The sequence below is a fragment of the Pan troglodytes genome, chromosome 10 (genome assembly GCF_028858775.2).
Source record: "Pan troglodytes isolate AG18354 chromosome 10, NHGRI_mPanTro3-v2.0_pri, whole genome shotgun sequence".
Taxonomy (NCBI): domain Eukaryota; kingdom Metazoa; phylum Chordata; class Mammalia; order Primates; family Hominidae; genus Pan; species Pan troglodytes.
In genome coordinates, this window is record NC_072408.2 from 113,153,576 (window position 1) to 113,173,713 (window position 20,138).

Consider the following 20,138-nt stretch of genomic DNA (forward strand, 5'->3'; position numbering starts at 1 on the left):
CCTCACCCTCCTCCAGACCTCCACCTTTAAGTGTAGGAGCCAGTATCTGTTGTTCCCCTTTATGTCCATGTTTACTCAGTGTTTAGTTCCCACTTATAAGCGAGAACATGTGGTATTTGGTTTTCTGTTTCTGAATTAATTTGCTTAGGATAATGGTCTCCAGTTTTACCCATGTTGCTGCAAAGAACATGATCTTATTCTTTATACAGCTGTATAGTATTCCATGGTGTACGTATACCATATTTTCTTTATCCAGTCCACCATTGATGGTCATCTAGGTTGATTCCATGTCTTTGCTGTTGTGAATAGTGCTGCAGTGAATATATGAGTACATGTGTCTTTTTGATAGAGTGATTTCTATTCCTTTGGGAATAAACCCAGTAATGGGATTGCTCAGTTGAATGGTAGTTCTGTTTTAAGTTATTTTAGAAATCTCCAAACTGCTTTCCACAGTGGCTGAACTAATTTACATTCCCACCAGCAGTGTATAAGTGCTCTCTTTTCTCTACAACCTTGCCAGAATCTGTTATTTTCTGACTTTTTAATAATAGCCATTCAGGCTGGGCACGGTGGCTCACACCTGTAATCCCAGCATTCTAGGAGGCCGAGGCAGCCAGATCACTTGAGGTCAGGAGTTCGAGACTAGTCTGCCCAAGATGGCGAAACCCCGTCTCTACAAAAAATACAAAAAATAATTAGCCGAGCATGGTGGCGCGTGCCTGTAGTCCCAGCTACTCAGGAAGCTAAGGCAGGAGAATCACTTGAACCTGGGAGGCAGAGGTTGCAGTGAGCCGAGATTGTGCCACTGCACTCCAGCCTGGGACGGAGTGAGACTCCGTCTCAAAAGAAAAGAAAAGAAAAAAAATAGCCATTCAGACTGGTATGAGATGGTATCTCACTGTGGTTTTGATTTGCGTTTCTCTAATGATTAGTGATGTTGAGCATTTCTTCAGATGCTTGTTGGCTACATGTATGTCTTCTTTTGAGAAGTATCTGTTCATGTCCTTTGCCCATTTTTTAATGAGGTCGTTTTTTGCTTGTCGAGTGTTTAAGTTCCTTGTAGATTCTAGATATTAGAACTTTGTTGAATGCATAGTTTGCAAATATTTTCTCCCATTCTATAGGCTGTTTACTCTGTGGATAATTTCTTTTGCTGCGCATAAGCTCTTTAGTTTAATTAGGTCCCACTTGTCTATTTTTGCTTTTGTTGCATTTGCTTTTGGGTAATTCATCACAAAATGTTTGCCAAGGCCTATGTCCATAATGGTGTTTCCTGGGTCTTCCTTTAGGGTTTTTAAAGGTCTTATAGTTAAGTCTTTAATCCATCTTGAGTTGATTTTTGTATCTGGTGAAAGGAAGGAGTCCAGTATCAATTTTCTGCATATGGCTAGCCAGTTTCCCTTTAGCCTAAGAACTCACTGATTAAAAGCAAGAAAAAGCTAGGGCAGTACATTGTAGTGGATAAAAAGTCGGAAGGTAAAAATTTTATTACAATCAGTCTATCCTTGGGTTACAGAATTCCAGCGTCATGTCCAGTGTGGGCTTATAACAAATTCCAGTCAAGGCAGAACACCAAGAACTTATTTCTTATTGCTGTTAATGATGATAAACATGATAACCTATTTTTCTCTTTTCCTTCTTCCATGTGCCTGATAATCTGCTAAGAGCTAAATATTAGACACATAGAAGTTCAGTGGTAGAGCCAGGATTTGAACCCAGCTCCACATAACACCATAGCTTATGTTCCAACTCTCTCCGTTATACTGCTTCCTATCATTGAGCCCTTCTCTCATCCTTTAATTCCCATTTTGCAGAGTTATCTTAAGGATGCTTTCTGGATAGTGAGATAAAATTTTCAGTCATCTTTCCCTAATAGTGTGGACCCAACAAATGCCTTTTCTAATTACCTGTTTTTCCTTACCTACTAAATAACTCACTCTTTAATTACCTTTACAACTTTCTGGACTCTATATATTGGAGATTATTTATCAGTTACTTGAATAATGTGAAGGAGCTTATTATCTTTGGTCATGATCAGCCAAAAGTTTTAGGTGTTTGACTTCTGAATATCTTCATTTGTTGTTTTTGATTGGTGTTATAGATTTACTGCTCAGGCATAGATGAATTGAGTCTACTTCATTTATCAAGTGCATTTTTTTAAATGTGTGAATGAATCCACTCAGACCAACAAGTTTAAGAAGTAAATTGGTGTTTTCTGTCCCTTTCTGATAGCCCTGCAATATAAATGGGGTTGCAGGTGCATTTTTGGGGACCACATTTTTCTGCTTATGCTTTTCTATTTAAACACTGCCACACAATTTAATGATTTTAAGCATTTAGAAATCTGCTACATCAGAAGGTTGGTGGTTGGGAGGAGTTACTATTTTTTAAGTTCATTCTAATAGAGGTTATTATTGTCTGTATAAGAGAAATTTGGTAGACATCTAAAACAAGTCTGTATATTAAAAATAATAACTTGATGAACAAAAACTTTCCCTGGTGGAATTTCATTTTATGTTTCATAGGACCTTTAACTTGAAGGAAGTCCTGAATTCTATTGGTGTTCAGACTTGTGTTGAGGTTAACAAGACCCTGATGGAAAGAGGTTTACCCACTTTAAATGCTGAGATTCAAGCTAATCTTATAGGTCAATTTTCAAGCATTGAAGAGGAGGACAATCCTATCTGGTCCTTGATTGGTGAGTCCTTTCATTGATTTCTGCTTCAATTCCAATTTGCTTTAACTTGCTGATTTTGACTAACATTAAGTCAGTCAAATTTTGATCTTAAACACATTACCCACTTTTGGAGGATAAATATTGAAAATATCAAGAAATATTAATGTTTTCAAAGGCCTAGGACTCATTGCTGCTTCTGTGTGTCATGGAGTTGGGGGATCTATTATCTATTCAGCCAATAGATTTTATGACGAGAATAACAGAGTGCTGGAGTAATGTTAAAATCCTAGATCAATGCAGTTATTCAAACCAGCTGGCAGTATGTTCACAGATAGTAGATATGAGTTCTGCTCTGAGCAGCTCTGAAGGAACTTGGTCAGGCTTAAAGAGACAAAGACTAAAAATGCGTGGATCCGGGAGACATAGTGTGTAGGCTTCTTTTTGTAATGGTCAGCCAGGAAATTGACTGTCTCAAAGTCAAGCTGTGTTGGTGAGTTGGGAAAATGGATAATGTATCAGTTAGGACTTTTTCTGCTACCTGTGACAAGAATCTAAACTTCTAAACTAGCTTAAACAAAATGATCATTTATTTTCTCATCTAACTGAAAAGACCAGGGGTAGGACTGGCTTCTGGTACAGCCTAATGAGAGTTCCAGCTGTCACTGGCACTAGTTTTCCGGCCTCCAACTCTCAACACTACCTTCTCCTGGGCCAGCTGCCTTCACAGGCAGACTTTTCTCATGACAGCAGGATGGCTTTAGCTCCAGCCTACAACCTTCCATATTTAAGTCCAGTGAAAAACAAGGAATCTGCCTCCCTGTTGGCTCAAACAGTGACCCCATCATTGAGTCTCAGTGGCTCCAGTTGGCCTGACTATGGTTCATGTCCCATTCTTGAATTGGTCATGGTGGCCTGAGGGGAGGAAGAAAGTTAAGCCTGAGACATGTATTCACCTCCTGGAGCCAAGGAGGAGTCAGTTTTCTCTGTAACACCTGATGAGAGTAGGGAGGAGATGGTTACCCCCAAATAAAATCAGAGTATTGTGGCCATAAGGAAGGGGAGAAGCTGCTGTGTGGTACAAAGCAGTTGTCTACTACAGAGGTTGAAGGATGAAAACCAAAAGTAGAAGAGTGTAGAATTAGAATGTACTAACCTGCTAGGACTAATCTGCAAATTTTCAAAGTACAACATTGGCGGCCTTAAGAATACAAATACATTTTATTATTGATTTGAGGCTTTCAAATGGTGTTGTTCATCCTTATCCCTGGGGACATGGAATGCTGGGGATCCAAGCTTCAACTTTGCCCCCAGAAAGGAACAGTCTTGGTGTATACAACATTGTGGGCTGCTGGAGAGGCTGCTCCTGAGAGGGGACAGTTGATAACAATAACAGAGCATGACCACTGTCACCTGTGGCCAAGCCCTTATCTATATACCTTCACATGCTGACATGCATCTGTCCTCAGAGCATGTTGTCCCCAGCTGAACAGGTAAAACCTGAGAGATGGTGTTCTAGGAGGAAGAGGGATAGAGTAGGGACTGAGACACTGCCCAGCAGTCTCTGCAGCATACTGCCAGATCCCCAGTAGTGTGCAGGCCTCATGAGGACAGCGTGCAGGTTTGTTCACTGCTATATTCTTATGCAATGCTGCACGTGCACATATATTTAATAAATATTTGTGAAATGGGTAAATGCATAGGAGACTTGGAGAGGTTAAATAACTTTCACTCAAAGTCCCATAACAAGCTGGGGGCAGAGTCTGTCTTCCCCAGCCTGTCTGACTCCAGAGCTCATGTTCCTAACTGCTCTGACTGGCACGTCAGTCAGAGCTGGAGCGCTGTTGCTTGCTGGCAGAGTGGCCAGAGTGTCAGAGTGTACTCTGTGACTTTTCTTTGGATAAGGGAAATGCTTGCAGTATCAGAAGGAAGAGGGAAGCTGAGGGCTAGGAGATGCCTCTTAAAATCTGGTAAAGCAACTTTTGTCCACCCAGCTTTCCCCAGTCCAACTTTCCTGTCCTTTTGCAAATTGAAAGCATTTTTAATCTCATTCAAAGTACTGTTGCCCTAGCAACTTAAGTGACTCACTTGAACGTCTCTTCTTCGACTCTGGAAGCCAAGGACACGCCTTTGGCAGGGACTCTGTGTGGCTGCTCCTAACTGGACAAACACTCCGGTCACTTTAGCCTTTGCCTAAAAACAGACTCATCTGCAAAACAGGCAAAAGAGGCAGAACCACTTGCTGACATAATAAGGATTTTGAAAGGGTTTCATTTTTAAACCTTCTTATGGGAAAGCGTTTGGATCATATCTGTGATGATATAGACCTGGGCCTCTCAAGGTCAGGCAACTAGTCTTAAGGGAAAGTAGTACACAGTTAACTCTAAATGTATGCCTGCAGAGGAGTTAGAATAAATTAAACAGAGAGATTCCTGGAACCTGAGAAGAGCTTGATCAGTGTTGGCCATGGTTTTCCTCTGCTAAGGGTACCCACAGTATGCTTTCTTTTGTTCTCAGTTGATGCGCTATTTATTTACTGAAGGGATTATAATCCCCAATTCCCATTACAATTCTTAACCTTTTGAAAAGATATTAGAAAGGGATTTTTCTTTCGAATACACACTAAGTAAAAATTATGGATTACCTGCTGTGTAAATTATTTGCATGCCTACGTCTATTTTTTTTTTGAGATGGAGTCTTGCTCTGTCGCCCAGTCTGGAGTGCAGTGGTGTGATCTTGGTTCACTGCAACCTCTGCCTCCTGGGTTCAAGAAGAATACTTCTGCCCCAGCCTCCCTAGTAGCTGGGACTACAGGTGCAGACCACCATGCCCAGCTTATTTTTTTGTATTTTTAGTAGAGACGGGGTTCCACCATATTGGCCAGGCTGGTCTCAAACTCCTGACCTCGTGATCTGCCCACCTCGGCCTCCCAAAGTGCTGGGATTACAGGCCTAAGCCACTGTGCCTGGCCTGCCATCTACACTTTTAACAAGTAATTTCAGTTGCACAGGTGATACAGAATAATTTCTCCTTGTAGAAAAATTACAGACAAAGGCCAGGCACGGTGGCTCATGCCTGTCATCCCAGCACTTTGGGAGGCCGAAGCAGGAGGATGGCTTGAGGCCAGGAGTTTAAGACTCTCCTGGGCAACAGATGGAGACCCTGTCTATATATAAAAAAAGAAAGAAAATACAGATAAGGCTTAAGTCACCTTTGTTTGCCTTCTTCAGTCCCCATTTTCCCCTGGCTGCCACGGTTTTCAGTTTGTTATTTATCTTTATACTCTTTTCAGTCCATTCTCACTTAAGTTCAGTCAGCATTTACAATGTGTCTGTCACATGACAGACCAAGAATATAAAGATAAAAAAGATATAACCCTCACGCTCAGAGAGTCCACTGTCCAAGAAGGGAGAGGGACACCTTCTCAACTGGCAATCATATGTCATGATAGTCTGGTAACAGATGCTAAGGAAAGTCACATAAAGGAAGTAACTTTTGGCACGACATTGAAGGATGCCTCTGATTCTGGGCAGAGATGAGATGAGATGAGATTGAAGGGCATTCTAGTAAAAGGAAAGAATTCTAAGACATAGACATTGGAAACTAAGTTCTAGGTCAGACCTAGCTGGAATGTATGATTTTTGTGAGCATTCTTTGGCGATAAGAATTTCAGTAGTATCATAGTTGTCTATATTCAATGTGGTATATTTTCCTTAGTAAACCTTCTTATTGGTGAGGTTTCTGTTCCCAAAGCCAGAGAAAGCCCTTGGAGCAGCCTGAGCTATAGCAGGTCTTTTCTGTCCAGTATTATTAGTAGTTGTCCTATACTATTGCAGCCTGATTTCCATATGCATTTCTATGCTTTTGTGTAGTCGTCTCAAAGTCAGATACATTGAGGCGGTGATGCAGGAAGGGCAGGGAAGGTGGCACAATGGTGTGCTGGTTAGGGTGTCCCTTCCTCAGTGTCTCCTGATTCTTGGCCATGTGTGAAGTGCCCTGTAACTTATTTAGTATTAATTAATTACGTTTGAGATGGAGTCTCCCTCTGTTGCCCAGGCTGGAGTGTGGTGGCATGATCACAGCTCACTGCAGCCTCATGAGCTCAGGCAGTCCTCTCAACTCAGCCTCCTAAGTAGCTGGGACTACAGGCACACACCATCATGCCTGGCTAATTTTTAAATTTTTTTTGTAGAGATGAAGTTTCACTATATTGCCCAGGCTGGTCTCGAACTCCTAGGCTCAATCAATCTCCCACCTCGGCCTCCCAAAGTGCTGGGATTACAGGTGTGAGCCACTACGCCTGGCACCATGTAATTTATTGTTCAACCAGGGTACTTTTGAGAGTCTCTTTTTAAAATTATGCCAGGACAACAGGTGTAAATTTTGACTGTCCTGGGGAGACCTAGATGTGTGGTCCCCCTTGCTGTGTGGTAATTTGGGCCCCCAAGTTTGCCAGATCTCTAGATTTTTCAAGAGAAAGCAGAAATATGGATTTCTATGTGAAATCTCCTGATTTTAAATGGCTTCTGTTTTTAAAAAAGACACTGCATGGGCCAGACTGGCAATGCCAGTTTACAAACTCAGCTTTAGTGTATGTAATTACAATCATGAACATTTAGGATTAACTTTTGTAGAAGATTCCCCCCAAATAGGGCTCTGCCTTTTTTTTATCAGTCAGCTATTGCTGCATAACAAAATACCACAAAACTCCTGAGCTTAAAAAAAAATAAGCATTTATTATTACTCACCAGTCTGTGAGGCGACCGGGTGGCTCTTTTGGTCTTGCTGAACTCACTAATGTATTTGTGGTTCAGCTGTGACTCAGGATGGAAGCTTTGCTGATCAGGTGTTTGAATGCTGGTTGGCTATGGGTTGGTCTAGGATGGCCTCAGATGGAACAGCTGGGTTTCCCTCTCCTTGGTCTCTCATCCTCCAGCAAGCCCAGGCTTATTCTCATGGCGGTAGTAGGTAGACGGTGGACATGAACAAGAGTGGCCTCTTGAGGCCAAGGCATGAAACTGGTACTCTGGCATTTCCACCGCATTCTGTATTGGCCAAAGTAAGTCACAGGGCCAGCCCAGATAAAAAGGATGGGAAAAACACACTCCAGCTTTGATAGGAGGAGCTGCAAAGCTACCTTGGAAAGGGGATGGGTGCAGGGAGGGGTAAAGAATTGGGAACATTATTGCAGTCAACCTACTACAATTACTTGTTCTTGTTTTTAAAAATTATGTACTTTAATAATGGACAGATAAAGGTATCTTTTTTTCCCCTTCAGATAAACGAATTAAGCTTTACATGAGAAGCCTACTTTGTCTTCCAAGCCCTCAAAAATGCATGCCTCCTATGCCAGGAGGCCTAGCTGTCATTCAGCAGGAGCTAGAAGCCCTAGGCTCTCAATATGCAAACATTGTGAATCTCAACAAACAAGTGTATGGACCATTTTATGCAAATATACTTCGAAAGCTGCTCTTCAATGAGGAAGCCATGGGGAAGGTAGATGCTTCACCTCCTACTAACTAAAGAAGAACTGACATTGGATGAGAGATTGGAAATCCAGTACTTTGGTATCCAGTCCACTTCCATTGATCCAGCACATTCTCACTACTGTGGTGCAGTATTAGCCCAAATCTGTGTAATGGGTAATATTAGCATTACAGAAGACACACACATCACATAGACCCTCAGAAGACATAAACATCACATAGACCCTATTTGTGCATCATTTTCAAGTTTAAAACAGACATTTGTAATGAACAGAAAACAATTTGTAATTAATTATATTACCTGTATAATACTTGTAAATGTTTTCTTAACCATTTATATTTGGCTTATGACATTCAACCCCTAAGGAGTTGTTTTTCTCACTTGTTATTATCAAACCTAATGATTTTTAATTTTGGTACAACTCCTTAAAGGGTTGAAGGTTGTGACAATAACTGAGGGAACTGATGTTCTGAATAAATGATGTGAAGTAAACACAATTGTATTTGAAATGTACAATTACATTTTATTAATGTGTTAATAGAAACTTTCAAAGTAAGTCCTCAAATTCCACAAATGTACCAAATCACACTTTATAATACCAATGGTCAGTATTTATTTAGAATTTTAATGTATTAAGTACATTTTCATGCTATATACAAACTTCAGATAAAACCTCCCTTGTTTGTTTAGTGAAAATAGAAGCAACTCCCTTCTCAAATTATTCTAGAAGTTTGTTTCTTCTTACAATTTAGTCTGCTCTCCAAGAAAAACAATTTTTGCACAAATCTCTTAGTGAATGTCCTTGCAGTTCTCAGGCCATTGATAAGGTTTATATAAGAGTTTAATATTTTTATGTGAGGCAGGGCTCATTTGGTTTACTTGTAAGAAGAAGAAAGGGAGTCAATGATAAAATGAGATCCCGTTCTCCATGAAGTTCATATCTGAAAAAGAAACAGTTAAACTTTGGATTTCTTACCCATATAACTTAACTACCAGATGTCTTTTGTGCTGATGAAAGCTTTACCGTGTTATGACCAAGATGCCCTTCTAAGGATCATTATCATTTGCCTTTTTTTTTTTTTTTTTTTTGAGATGCAGTCTCACTCTGTCACCCAGGCTGGAGTGCAGTGGCATGATCTCAGCTCACTGCAACCTCTGCCTCCTGGGTTCAAGCAATTCTCCTGCCTCAGCCTCCTGAGTAGCTGGGACTACAGGCGCCCGCCACCATGCCCAGCTAATTTTTGTATTTTTAGTAGAGACAGGGTTTCATCATGTTGGCCAGGCTTGTCTTGAACTCCTGACCTCGTGATCCACCCACCACGGACTCCTCAAGTGCTGGGATTACAGGCGTGAGCCACCATGCCCGGCCTCATTTGCCATTCTTTTTTTTTTTTTCTTTGAGGTGGAGTCTCACTCTATTGCCCAGGCTGGAGTGCTGTGGCACAATCTCGGCTCACTGCAACCTCTGCCTCCCGGGTTCAAGTGATTCTCCTGCCTCAGCCTTCCGAGTAGCTGGGATTACAGGCACGCACCACCATGCCCAGCTAATTTTTGTATTTTTACTAGAGACAGGGTTTCACCACATTGGTGAGGCTGGTCTCAAACTCCTGACCTCGTAATCCGCCTGCCTCAGCCTCCCAAAGTGCTGGGATTACAGGCGTGAGCCACTGCGCCCGGCCTCATTTGCCATTCTTGAGCATTAAATCAAACCTTGCAAAGTTGGGCACTAGTTGCCACTGAGACTTTAGAGAAATCTGCTTATCCTGGAATTACTCTTCTTGGAGTGCTGCGGGAAGCACTGCAGTTGGGAGGTACTTGGTCTAAAAAGAGCTTCATTTGCATAAAATACATTTTTGATTGTTTTGTTTGCTAAGGACTCAATTGAGCCCTAGTAATTTGGTGAGGTCGAGTGGGTAGAAAATAAAAAGAAGTATTCCTTTCTTCCCCAACCTTCTTTTCCTCACCACAACCTTCACCATTACGGTGTTACTTCATTATTTTATGAAGTTCTAGGAAATGATTGTGTGAATAAATTGTCTCCATTGTTTATATTTGGGGAAATCTGCCAAAATTTGAGGAAAGTATAAACGTCAGTTTTTTTTTTTCTCACAATGCCCAATACATCAGCCATTCTCTCCACGTAAGCTGCTGCATGCAAGTGGAGTATTACTGAAGAGTACACCATTGGTCTTAGCTATTTTTTTCTCTTCCTGCAGTCCTCTTCTGCCCATGTTTTCCTATGCACAGAAACTATAAGGTGCTGAAGACATTTGGTTTTCTCTTAAGCTGAAGGAGTTCTCAGCTGTTCTGTCTTTGGGGCATGGGCATCAGGGAGATTCTGACAGTAGAAAGGTATTATGTAGTGTGATTTTTTTTGTTGCTTTCTGGGGTGAACTGTATACTTAACAGGTGGTGTACTTTTTTATTACCAGATTTGAATCCAGCTGATGCTCTTTTATATACTTGATTATACTACAGTGGCCAGCAGGAAAACAATGTACAAGCTTTTTTTTTTTTTTTAATGCATTTAAAATGAAGGGCATTCTGCTTTTTTTTTTTTTTTTTTTTTTAGTGGCAAAGTAAATCTCAATGTTTCAAGTCTGGATTTAGGCAACTACATTTACTAGGATTTTTAAAATTGTATCCCTTAGCATGTTGTTTATTTGGTTTTTACTTAAATGTTTACTTCTAATGTTTTCCTAACATGGTCTCATTTTGTAATGTAAATTTGTATTAAATGCCATACACACATTTTCATTCTTCTGCTAAAACATGTATTGTGTGCACTTACTAAATTTTAAAGCATTAAAAATTATTTCGAGATAGCCAGTGTCTCTGTTTTCTAAACCACTTCTGGGTAGCTTGGGGATGGAATATTGGATAGTCTTTATTGGATAGTCTTTTTAGAATGATTCTTGTGCTGACCATCAGAGCCTTACAGACATCAAATCATGTTTATTCACACATTCATTCATTGAGTCAACAAATACCTATTGAGCATCTGCTGTGTGCCTGCCAAGAAGTATCCCAGTGGTTGTGATACATAGATGACAAAACATACGGTCTTCAAGAAGTTTACAATCTAGTGAGAAGGACAAACTTGTGAACAGTTACAATATAGTGTAATGAGGGTTAAAAAATAAGGCCGGGGCTGGGCGCAATGGCTCACGCCTGAATCCCAGCACTTCGAGGCCAAAGCAGGTGCATCACTTGAGGCCAGGAGTTCAAGAAAAGCCTGGCCAGCATGGCAAAACACCATCTCTATTAAAAATACAAAAATCAGCCGGGTGTGGTGGCACATGCCTGTAATCCCAGCTACTTGGGAAGCTGAAGCAGGAGAATCACTTGAACCTGGGAGGCAGAAGTTGCAGTGAGCCGAGATCTTGCCACTGCACTCCAGCCTGGGTAACAGAGCAAGACCCTGTCTCCAAAAAATAATAAATAAGCATAGTGCTAGGGAGAAGATGGTCAAACTCTATTTCATAAAGAAGATAATTCTTTAGCTAAAACATGAGAGATACATAGGAACTTGCCAAGAGGCCACAAAACAGGCCAAGTGCACAGTAAGTACAACAGTAGGGAGAAATGGTGAGCCAGGGATGAGAGTAAGTTGGAAGAATGAAAGTGATGAATGAGAGGTGGCCAGGTGCAGTGGCTCACACCTGAAATCCCAGCACTTCAGGAGGTCGAGGTGGGTGGATCACTTGAGGTCAGGAGTTCGAGACCAGCCTGGCCAACATGGTAAAACCCCATCTCTCTACTAAAAATACAAAAATCAGCTGGATGTGGAGGCAGACACCTGTAATCCTAGCTACTCGGGAGGCTAAGGCAGGAGAATCACTTGAACCCAGGAAGCAGAGGTTGCAGTCAGCCGAGATCGTGCCACCTGCACTGCAGCCTGGGCGACAGAGGGAGACTTTGTCTTTAAAAAAAAAAAAAAAAAAAAAGTGATGAGAGGTGAAACAAGAAAGATGAAAAGGTTCTCGGATGCCATGCTAAAATTTGGGCGGGGGGCAGGGGTTGTCCTGAAAAGGAAGAAGAATCATTGAATCTCTTGAAACATGAGAAGGTCACAAACAAATCTATGTTTTGGAAAGATTGCCCTGACAACACTTGTTGATGCTAGAATATTCCTACGTCTAGTATATGTATGTTTACATGCACTCACACGTGAAGACATGATACCAGCAATTTAAATGGACTCTGGTTAACTGAAGCAGAAAAGGAGTTTATTGGATGGGCATGAAGTACCTCACAGAATCTAGTTAATCAGAGAGGAACCAGGTTTGGAAAATGGACAGGAACCAAGGCGATGCAAGCTGCAGGAGTCCATCCACGCTGGAATCAGTGCTGCAACTTCAGAGATTGATTTCTCAACTGTCTTTCCTTCTTTGCCTCATTTGCTTAAGATCTAAAGTCCCACATATCAAGATTCAGTTGAGTGAGTCTTAAGTGCCCAGGCTCTAATTTGCAGGGGATGGAGTGAGGGAATTATGATCCTTACACTCCTGTGGTCTCACCAAAGTCATCCAATTAGAGATTTCTCCCAAATTGAGAGGGCATGCTGAGAAGCAGAAAGAGAAAAATAAATCCACTGTAATGAACATTCATGAAATCTTTAAAATTTGGATGTGAGAAATGTGTGAGACCACCCAAACCAGCGGTGCTTCTGAGAATTATACAAAAGATGATTTAAGGAAAGGCGTAGTTACAAGAAGTCAACCTTTCTTAATAAGTGTAGGTGAACTGCTGAACAAACAGCCCCCAAGTCTCAGTGGTCTCATAAGCTCATTTCTCAAAGCATAGTTCAAAGCAGGGGGGTAGAGTGGCATTAGGGGGCGGGTCTTCCATTTAGCCATCCAGAGACCCAACTTCATCCATGTCATGACTCCGCTGTCCTCTAAATCTTCATTCACTCAGCTGATAGGGAAAGAAAAAGACTGCCCACTTCCACTCATGTTCCATTGGCCAGAATTCAATAATGTGGCCTCATCTTACTGCAAGGGAGGCAAAGTGCCCAGGAGAAAGGCTGTCATGGATATGGGTAAGCATTAGCCGTCTCCACTTCGGGTCCCTTCCAGTGAACCTTCTTTTCATGAAAATAGGTTTAAAATTATGTGCCTGATCTTTCAGTGGTAACTGAAAGAGGGGAGGATTTGAAAGCCAGACCCAGGAGAATCACTAATGAGTTCTGTAGTTGATTGGCAAAGTGTGCTATAGGAATGGGGAGTACCTCCTTTGTGCAACATATTTGTACTTCTCAGTTGCATCTCTCAAGACTAAAGTTCAGCCTGTTCTATCTCTGGGGATGTTCAATTCCAAAAATTTTCCACTAATTGTTCTGTAAAATCATGGGACTAAGAGTTGTAAGAACTTAGTTGGAATTCACTCCTACTACTTCATAGCTATATGAACGCGAGCCAATCTTTTAATCTTGCTGAACCTCAATTTTCCACCCTACTTCCCTACTCTACTATCTTCCTACCTCACAGTTATTGTGAAAATAAAGTGAGTCATATTTGAAATTGTCTGTAAACTCTAAGGCATAATGTAGCCAGAATACATTATAATAACTGTAATTGATGAGTCCTAAATCTCTTTCAAGCTTCAAGGGGTTTTAGTATTTGGAGATGTGATGATCAAGTACTTAAGTACATAAGAACAAAAATTTTAATATCTCATCAGAACCATGGTTCATTAAGCCCAATATTGTCATTGGCAGAGAAACCCAAGGGTATGTAGAAGGCTGCGGTTATTGTCCTTGATGTCAACATCAAAGGCTAGCGACAAAACCCAACATGTTCTAATTCCATTTAGTAATCAATTATGACATTATCCTCTATGATTTACTTCAATCTTTTAAAAGGTATATTTGTATTATCATATTGTGCCCTCTCGTTCTGTTTTTGGAGTGAGGCCTTACCTTTTCATTTCTAAGCTTACTATGTTAGCTTCTTTCAGATTTCAAGGGAAAGGAACAGAGGTATTTATTGCAAACTTCTATGAAGAAAAAAGGAAATCCAGGAATTTGTCTCAGCAGCTGTATTTGTAGGTGTGGTGAACCTGAATATAGTTTCTTTTCTCTTTCAGAATATAAGAAAAAAATATTAATAGCCACTGAGCACTACCCGAAGCACTTTATGTAAATATCATAGAACTGCACAGCACATTGGGAGGCAGGCTCCATCATTTCCATATGTGGAAAACGAGAATCAGAGGCTAAGGAACTTGCCCAATGTCACAGAGCTGGTAAGTGTATTTGAACCCAAGGAGTCTAACCCTGGAATGTGTGTCATCCATCAAAAGTGTTTCTCAGGGCCATGGGCACACTGGCTCACGCCTATAATCCCAGCACTTTGGGAGGCTGAGGCAGGTGGATCACCTGAGGTCAGGAATTTGAGACCAGCCTGGCCAACATGGTGAAATCCCATCTCTACTAAAAATACAAAAATTAGCCAGGTGTGGTGGTACAGGTCTGTAATCCCAGTTACTTGGGAGGCTGAAGCACGAGAATCATTTGAACCTGGGAGGTGGAGGTTGCAGTGAGCCGAGATCGCGCCACTGTACTCCAGCCTGGGTGACAGAGTGAGATGCTGTCTCAAAAAAAAAGAAAGAAAGAAAGAAAGAAAAAAGAAAAGTATTTCTCAGGCCAGACGCAGTGGCTCACTCCTGTAATCCCAGCACTTTGGGAAGCCAAGGCAGGCGGATTGCTTGAGCCCAGGAGTTCAAGGCTACAGTGAGCTAGGTGACAGAGCAAGACCCTATCTGAAAAAAAAAAAGGTATCTCTGTGGTGCCATTACCAAATGCTGACTTGGCATTTACTTCTCAGCTTCTGTTGCTGCCCTCCCCTTTGGGGTGTCTTCATTAAACGTGTCGTGAGAGGGAATACGATTGAGTTTGCTCGCCACGTGTCAGTTTAGATGACCCACAAACCCCACATTAGATAGGGTTCTCATGATAAGCCACTTCATCCCTTAAATCCAGCCCACATGGCTGTCCCGGGCAGGTACCCGGCCCTATTGGTTTTGATAGGATAATAAGATCACATCCACAAAGAAAGGTCTGGGGGCATGGCAGGCAGCTGAAAGTTTTTGGACTATCCAGTCTTGCCTAAAATGCAGAATGTTCCGACTTCAAGGGCTCTCCCTCTGCTCTTGCCTTTTGAGACTGAAGAGTCCTTATTCTTTCTCTGACATTGTTGCTGGTCTTCTCTAGTTCTATTATGAATTAATTGAGACATAGAAATCAGAACCATATGTATCTTTTTTCCCAGTCTGAATGCATCAAGGTTTCAAGAAAGGAAGATAATCTTTTTCTTTTGTTTCTAGCACCTTCATGTTAAAGCCTCTCCGAGCATGGTCTAATTTTTTTTACAGGGCATAACAGTCCGTGATGGTACAGGTCCAGTGGATCTTTCTAGTGTCATCTACAGACACGTCCCTTGAAAAGCCCTATGTGAGAACCACACTCAATTGTCAGAATGTGGTATAATGTACTCTAATGCCCTCATGCCATTGCTCACGCTGTGTTTCCCTACTTGAAACGTTTTCCGCTACCCCATGCTTTTGGTATGGCGTTATGATAGAGTGGTTAAAAGCATGGGTTCTGGGGTCAAATAATTATGGATTTAAATTCCAGCTCTGCTTGGGCAAGTGTCTTAACCCCTGTGAGCCTTAGTCTCTTTACCTTTCAAGTGGGGATAATCATATTTATCCCCGGGGTTGAGCACTCAATTAGAGAATGCACATCAAGTGGTCACTGCAATGCCTTTCAAAGAGTAAACACTCGGTAAATGTTAATATTTCAGGGCCCAGCTTGGACACCTCTGCCTTTCCTTTTTCCTTGCTCTCCCTTAAACAAGATCCCCTATTCCCCCATGGCATTGGTCAATTTTTCATCTGGCTACCATAAGCCATTATACATTAAGTGATAAGATAGTATTCCAACATGTTAACCATTTTTCCTTCTGTAATTTTTTTTTTTTTTTTGAGACGGAGTCTTGCTCTTGTCGCCCAGGCTGGAGTGCAATGGCGTGATCTCGGCTCACTGCAACCTCTGCCTCCCAGGTTCAAGCAATTCTCCTGCTTCAGCCTCCCGAGTATTTGGGATTACAGATGTGCGCCACCACCTCGGGCTAATTTTTGTACTTTTAGTAGAGACAGGGTTTCACCATGTTGGCCAGGCTGGTCTCAAACTCCTGACCTCATGATCCACTGCTTCGGGCTCCCAAAGTGCTGGGATTACAGGCATGAGCCACCGCGCCCAGCCTTGTGATCTCTTTTCCCTAATTTCCCACCCCTCTATTCAAACCACTGGTCTTTTTGTACTAATACCTCAGGAAAAGGACATGGCAGCAGAAAACAAAGAAATGCTGAGACTGTTCCTGGCTTCTTGGTTTCAAAACTCCAGTCCCTTAGGGTATCAGAAAGAAGTTATAGATTTGATCTGGGGGAAGGACTATGAGGGAGTGTGGCAGCTATGGTCTAAGGGCCAACACCATTCAGCATTAGCCAATTGTTGCCGTATAGGACTTTGGGACCATGGCTACCAGAGCCTCCTGCTTTTGAAGAGAAACTAAAAACAATCAGGATTCTTAAAAAGTGAGTATAATATCAAACCTCACCCATTCGTTGCATTTTTTCTTTCAACTCACTCATTCAACACAAATATATTCAGGAACAACTGATGGGTTAGAAGTTGGAAACACAAAGACAAACAAGATAGTTCCCGTACCAAGAGCTCAGTCTGGATAATGAGACACATAAAAAGAGGATATGGCATTGAGTGATAAGTCTTAGGTTAGTGATTTCCAAAGCATAATCACTGGAAAGCAACAGCAGGGAACTTACTAGAAATGCAAATTTGCAGGCCGGGAGTGGTGGCTCACGCCTGTAATCCCAGCACTTTGGAAGGCCGAGGCAGGCGGATCACCTGAGGTAAGGAGTTCGCGACCAGCCTGGCCAACATGGTGAAACCCCGTCTCTACTAAATATAAAAATTTAGACGGGTGTGGTGGCGCATGCCTGTAGTCCCAGCTACTAAGGCGGCTGAGGCAGGGGAATCACTTGAACCCAGGAGGCTGAGGTTGCAGTGAGCGGAGACCGAGCCACTGCACTCCAGCCTGGGTGACAGAGTGAGACTCTGTCTCAAAAAAAAAAAAAAAAAAAAAAAAAGCAAATTTGCAGCCAGCGCGGTGGCTCACGCTTGAAATCCCAGCACTTTGGGAAGCCGAGGCAGGCGGATCACCTGAGGTCAGGAGTTTGAGCCCAACCTGGCCAATATGGCGAAACCCCGTCTCTACTAAAAATACAAAAATTACCCGAGTATGGTGGCACGCGCCTGTAATCCCAGCTACTCGGAAGGCTGAGGCAGGAGAATCGCTTGAACCTGGGAGGGTACAGTGAGCTAAGATTGCGCCACTGCACTCCATCCTGGACGAGAGAGTAAGACTCCATCCCCGCCCCCCGAAAAAAGCAAAATTTCAGCCCCAATTTACCAATCAGAAAGCTGAGATTAGTTTAACAAGCTCTCCAGGTGATTCTGATACACCCTAAAGTCGGAGAATCACCTTGATAATGGAAAGCAAAGAAGACTTTGGCACAGACAACCAACACACTTGAGCCAACCTTGAGATCCTCTGCCATCTATAAATCACTTTCACAGTCCCTTCTAGGCTAGATGCTAAATTGGTTGTAATCTGGTAATGCACAATGATGAGACACAAGTTGTATCTTGTCTCTATAATAAGTAAATTGTAAGAACTTCAAAGGCAGGGTTGATTCTACTTTTGGTGTTTTTTCCATTCTTCTCATATTTCAGATATCAGTGCAACACTTAGAAAATACAAGTACTGAAATTTAAGTAGCTCTTTAGTAAATAAGAATAATTAACCTGGTGCAAGGGTTCTACCTTTATGAGGGAGAAATTGGAAAGCATATATGTACTTACAAATTTTCATAACTTTTCTTATCGTTGTAAAATATACATAAAAATTAGCATTTTAACCCTTTAAAATGATGTACAGGTCAGCAGCATTAAATACATTCACACTGTTGTGCAACCATCACCATTCTCCATTTACAGAACTTTTGCATCTTCCCAAACCGAAACTCCGTACCCATTAATTGGTGCATTTTTGCCTTGTTTTTTCTAATAGGATTTCTCTTTCTGTTGATTTGCATGAGCTCATTTTAAATTAGAGAGACCAGCCCTTTGTCTTCTGCCAATTTATTTTTTATTAATTCTATTTGTTGGTGATTTTAAAAAATCTGTTCAGAAAATTAAAAATTTTCCGTGGAATCATAAAATCGTGTTTAGATTATAAAATCCTTTATGATTTGACTGTTGCCGTCTTGAAAGTCTTCATCATCTCAATGTTATGAATATCTGCACTTACATTTTCTTCTAAGTTTTTGTTAACATTTCAATATTTAACCCACAAAAGATTCACTTACATGTATTTTTTCCCCAAATGGGTAATCAGCTTTTCAAATATTATTTACTGGACAGGCCATCCTTCCCCTACTAACGTAAATGTCATCTTTTCATACTAAATTTCTCCATGCGCTGGGTATTTACTCCTACATCTTCCATCGAGTGCTTTTGAGAATTTTCAACACTCTTCCATTACACGCATGTACCATCATTTATTTAATCAATCTTCTATTAGTAGGCATTTGGGACGTTTCCTGCTCTTCCATACTAAACAATGCATAGAATTTTGGACTACATTAAATAATTCTGTGCCTCAGTGGTTCAAGTTGCGTAAATTATGCGTTTACACTTTTCTTCGGATTACTTTTAAAATGACAACCACTATGTTTTGCTGGTCTCAATTACCAGAGAATTGGCAAGAAACCTGACAGCTGGGGCTTAGGATTCCCTGCGCCAGACCTCCGAGCTACACCAGAGGGCGTACTTTCCTTACTAGGCCTCGGCCACATCCGGGTTCCACCGCAGATTCGGGCAGGGTGCAGGCGGAACCTTTCTACCGCGTCTCTAGCTAACACGCACGGCGGGGACAGTTTAGGCCTCCGCGCACCGTTCTCCGGGAGTCTTGCAGTTTGCTTGGTGCAGGGAAGGCGGGCGCGGAGGTTCTATCTGTTTCTTCCTCCTTCGTGAGCAGCATGGACGTGCTAGCGGAAGAGTTTGGGAACCTGACTCCGGAGCAGCTGGCGGCGCCGATCCCGACTGTAGAGGTCAGTGCCAGGCACGCAGGGAGCGTCAGGAACAAGGATGCGCCCTGAGGGGGCGTTGCCCGGAGTGCTCGGGCCGCCAAGGGGGCGGGCTGGCTGTTTGTGCGCATGCGCCGGGCTTCTGCGCATGCCCAGAGCGTCGCGCGTGCGAGTCTTTTTTCCAGAGCCGGCCTCCGCGTGCGCGAGTGAAGGCTGATACCAGAGGAGCTGTCAGCCGCTGCGGGGGCCGAGAAGCCCCGCTGCTGGCTCTCGGGTTGGAGCTCTTCCAGCATAGGTGTGCGTGGGGAGGACTGACCCTCGCACTTACTGTGGGGGACGTATTGCATGTTTGCAGTCTTACAGAGGACACTGGGGGCCAGGGAGCTCAGGCCATTTGCATGAGGCACCACAGCCGGCTGTGAGGGTAAAACCAGATCGTCTGAATTCCAAGCTAGTCATCTTTCCTTTTAACCTGAAGTTCCACTTCGGGTTGCAGGGGAATTTTAAACGCCCTGAATATTTACTAAAGAATTTGCCTGTGTGTTTTCTGGGGGAGAGACTCCACAGCTTTCATCAGCTTCTCGGAAGTTAAGGACAGCTGCCCCACAGCGAGCTGCCCAATGAAGTGCGGCTGTCGACATATTTTGTTATCTGATAAGGCACATATTGTAACCTCTCTGAGCCTCAAAATCTACACTGACGTGGAATAGGGAAGTGGAGACGTGGCCGGAGAAGATAGCAAAGGAGAGATTTCAGGGAGAGAGAACAGGATACTTGAAACCTCCTCGGCAAGACCATTGGA

The 20,138-nt window shown here is 42.4% G+C and overlaps 2 protein-coding genes across 10 annotated transcripts in view; both read left to right on the forward strand.

Annotated features, from left to right (window-relative positions):
* The window catches only part of TCP11L2 (t-complex 11 like 2), a 47,268-nt gene extending 36,282 nt beyond the window's left edge, over positions 1-10,986 (forward strand). For all 8 annotated transcript variants that reach the window (XM_063787082.1, XM_063787087.1, XM_016924099.4 and 5 more), the window contains 2 exons: positions 2,526-2,698; positions 7,953-10,986. In XM_063787082.1, coding sequence (XP_063643152.1) covers positions 2,526-2,698; positions 7,953-8,197 — 418 coding nt within the window. In that variant the 3' untranslated portion in view covers positions 8,198-10,986. The remainder of the gene's footprint in view (positions 1-2,525; positions 2,699-7,952) is intronic.
* Positions 10,987-19,107: 8,121 nt separating this feature from the next.
* The window catches only part of POLR3B (RNA polymerase III subunit B), a 146,946-nt gene continuing 145,915 nt past the window's right edge, over positions 19,108-20,138 (forward strand). The window contains exon 1 of one of the 2 annotated variants that reach the window (XM_001161567.8): positions 19,108-19,360. In XM_001161567.8, the coding sequence (XP_001161567.1) occupies positions 19,289-19,360 (72 nt within the window). In that variant the 5' untranslated portion in view covers positions 19,108-19,288. Of the gene's footprint in view, positions 19,361-19,518; positions 19,632-20,138 lie in introns of those variants that run through there. The other variant, XM_063787089.1, reaches the window with a different exon arrangement.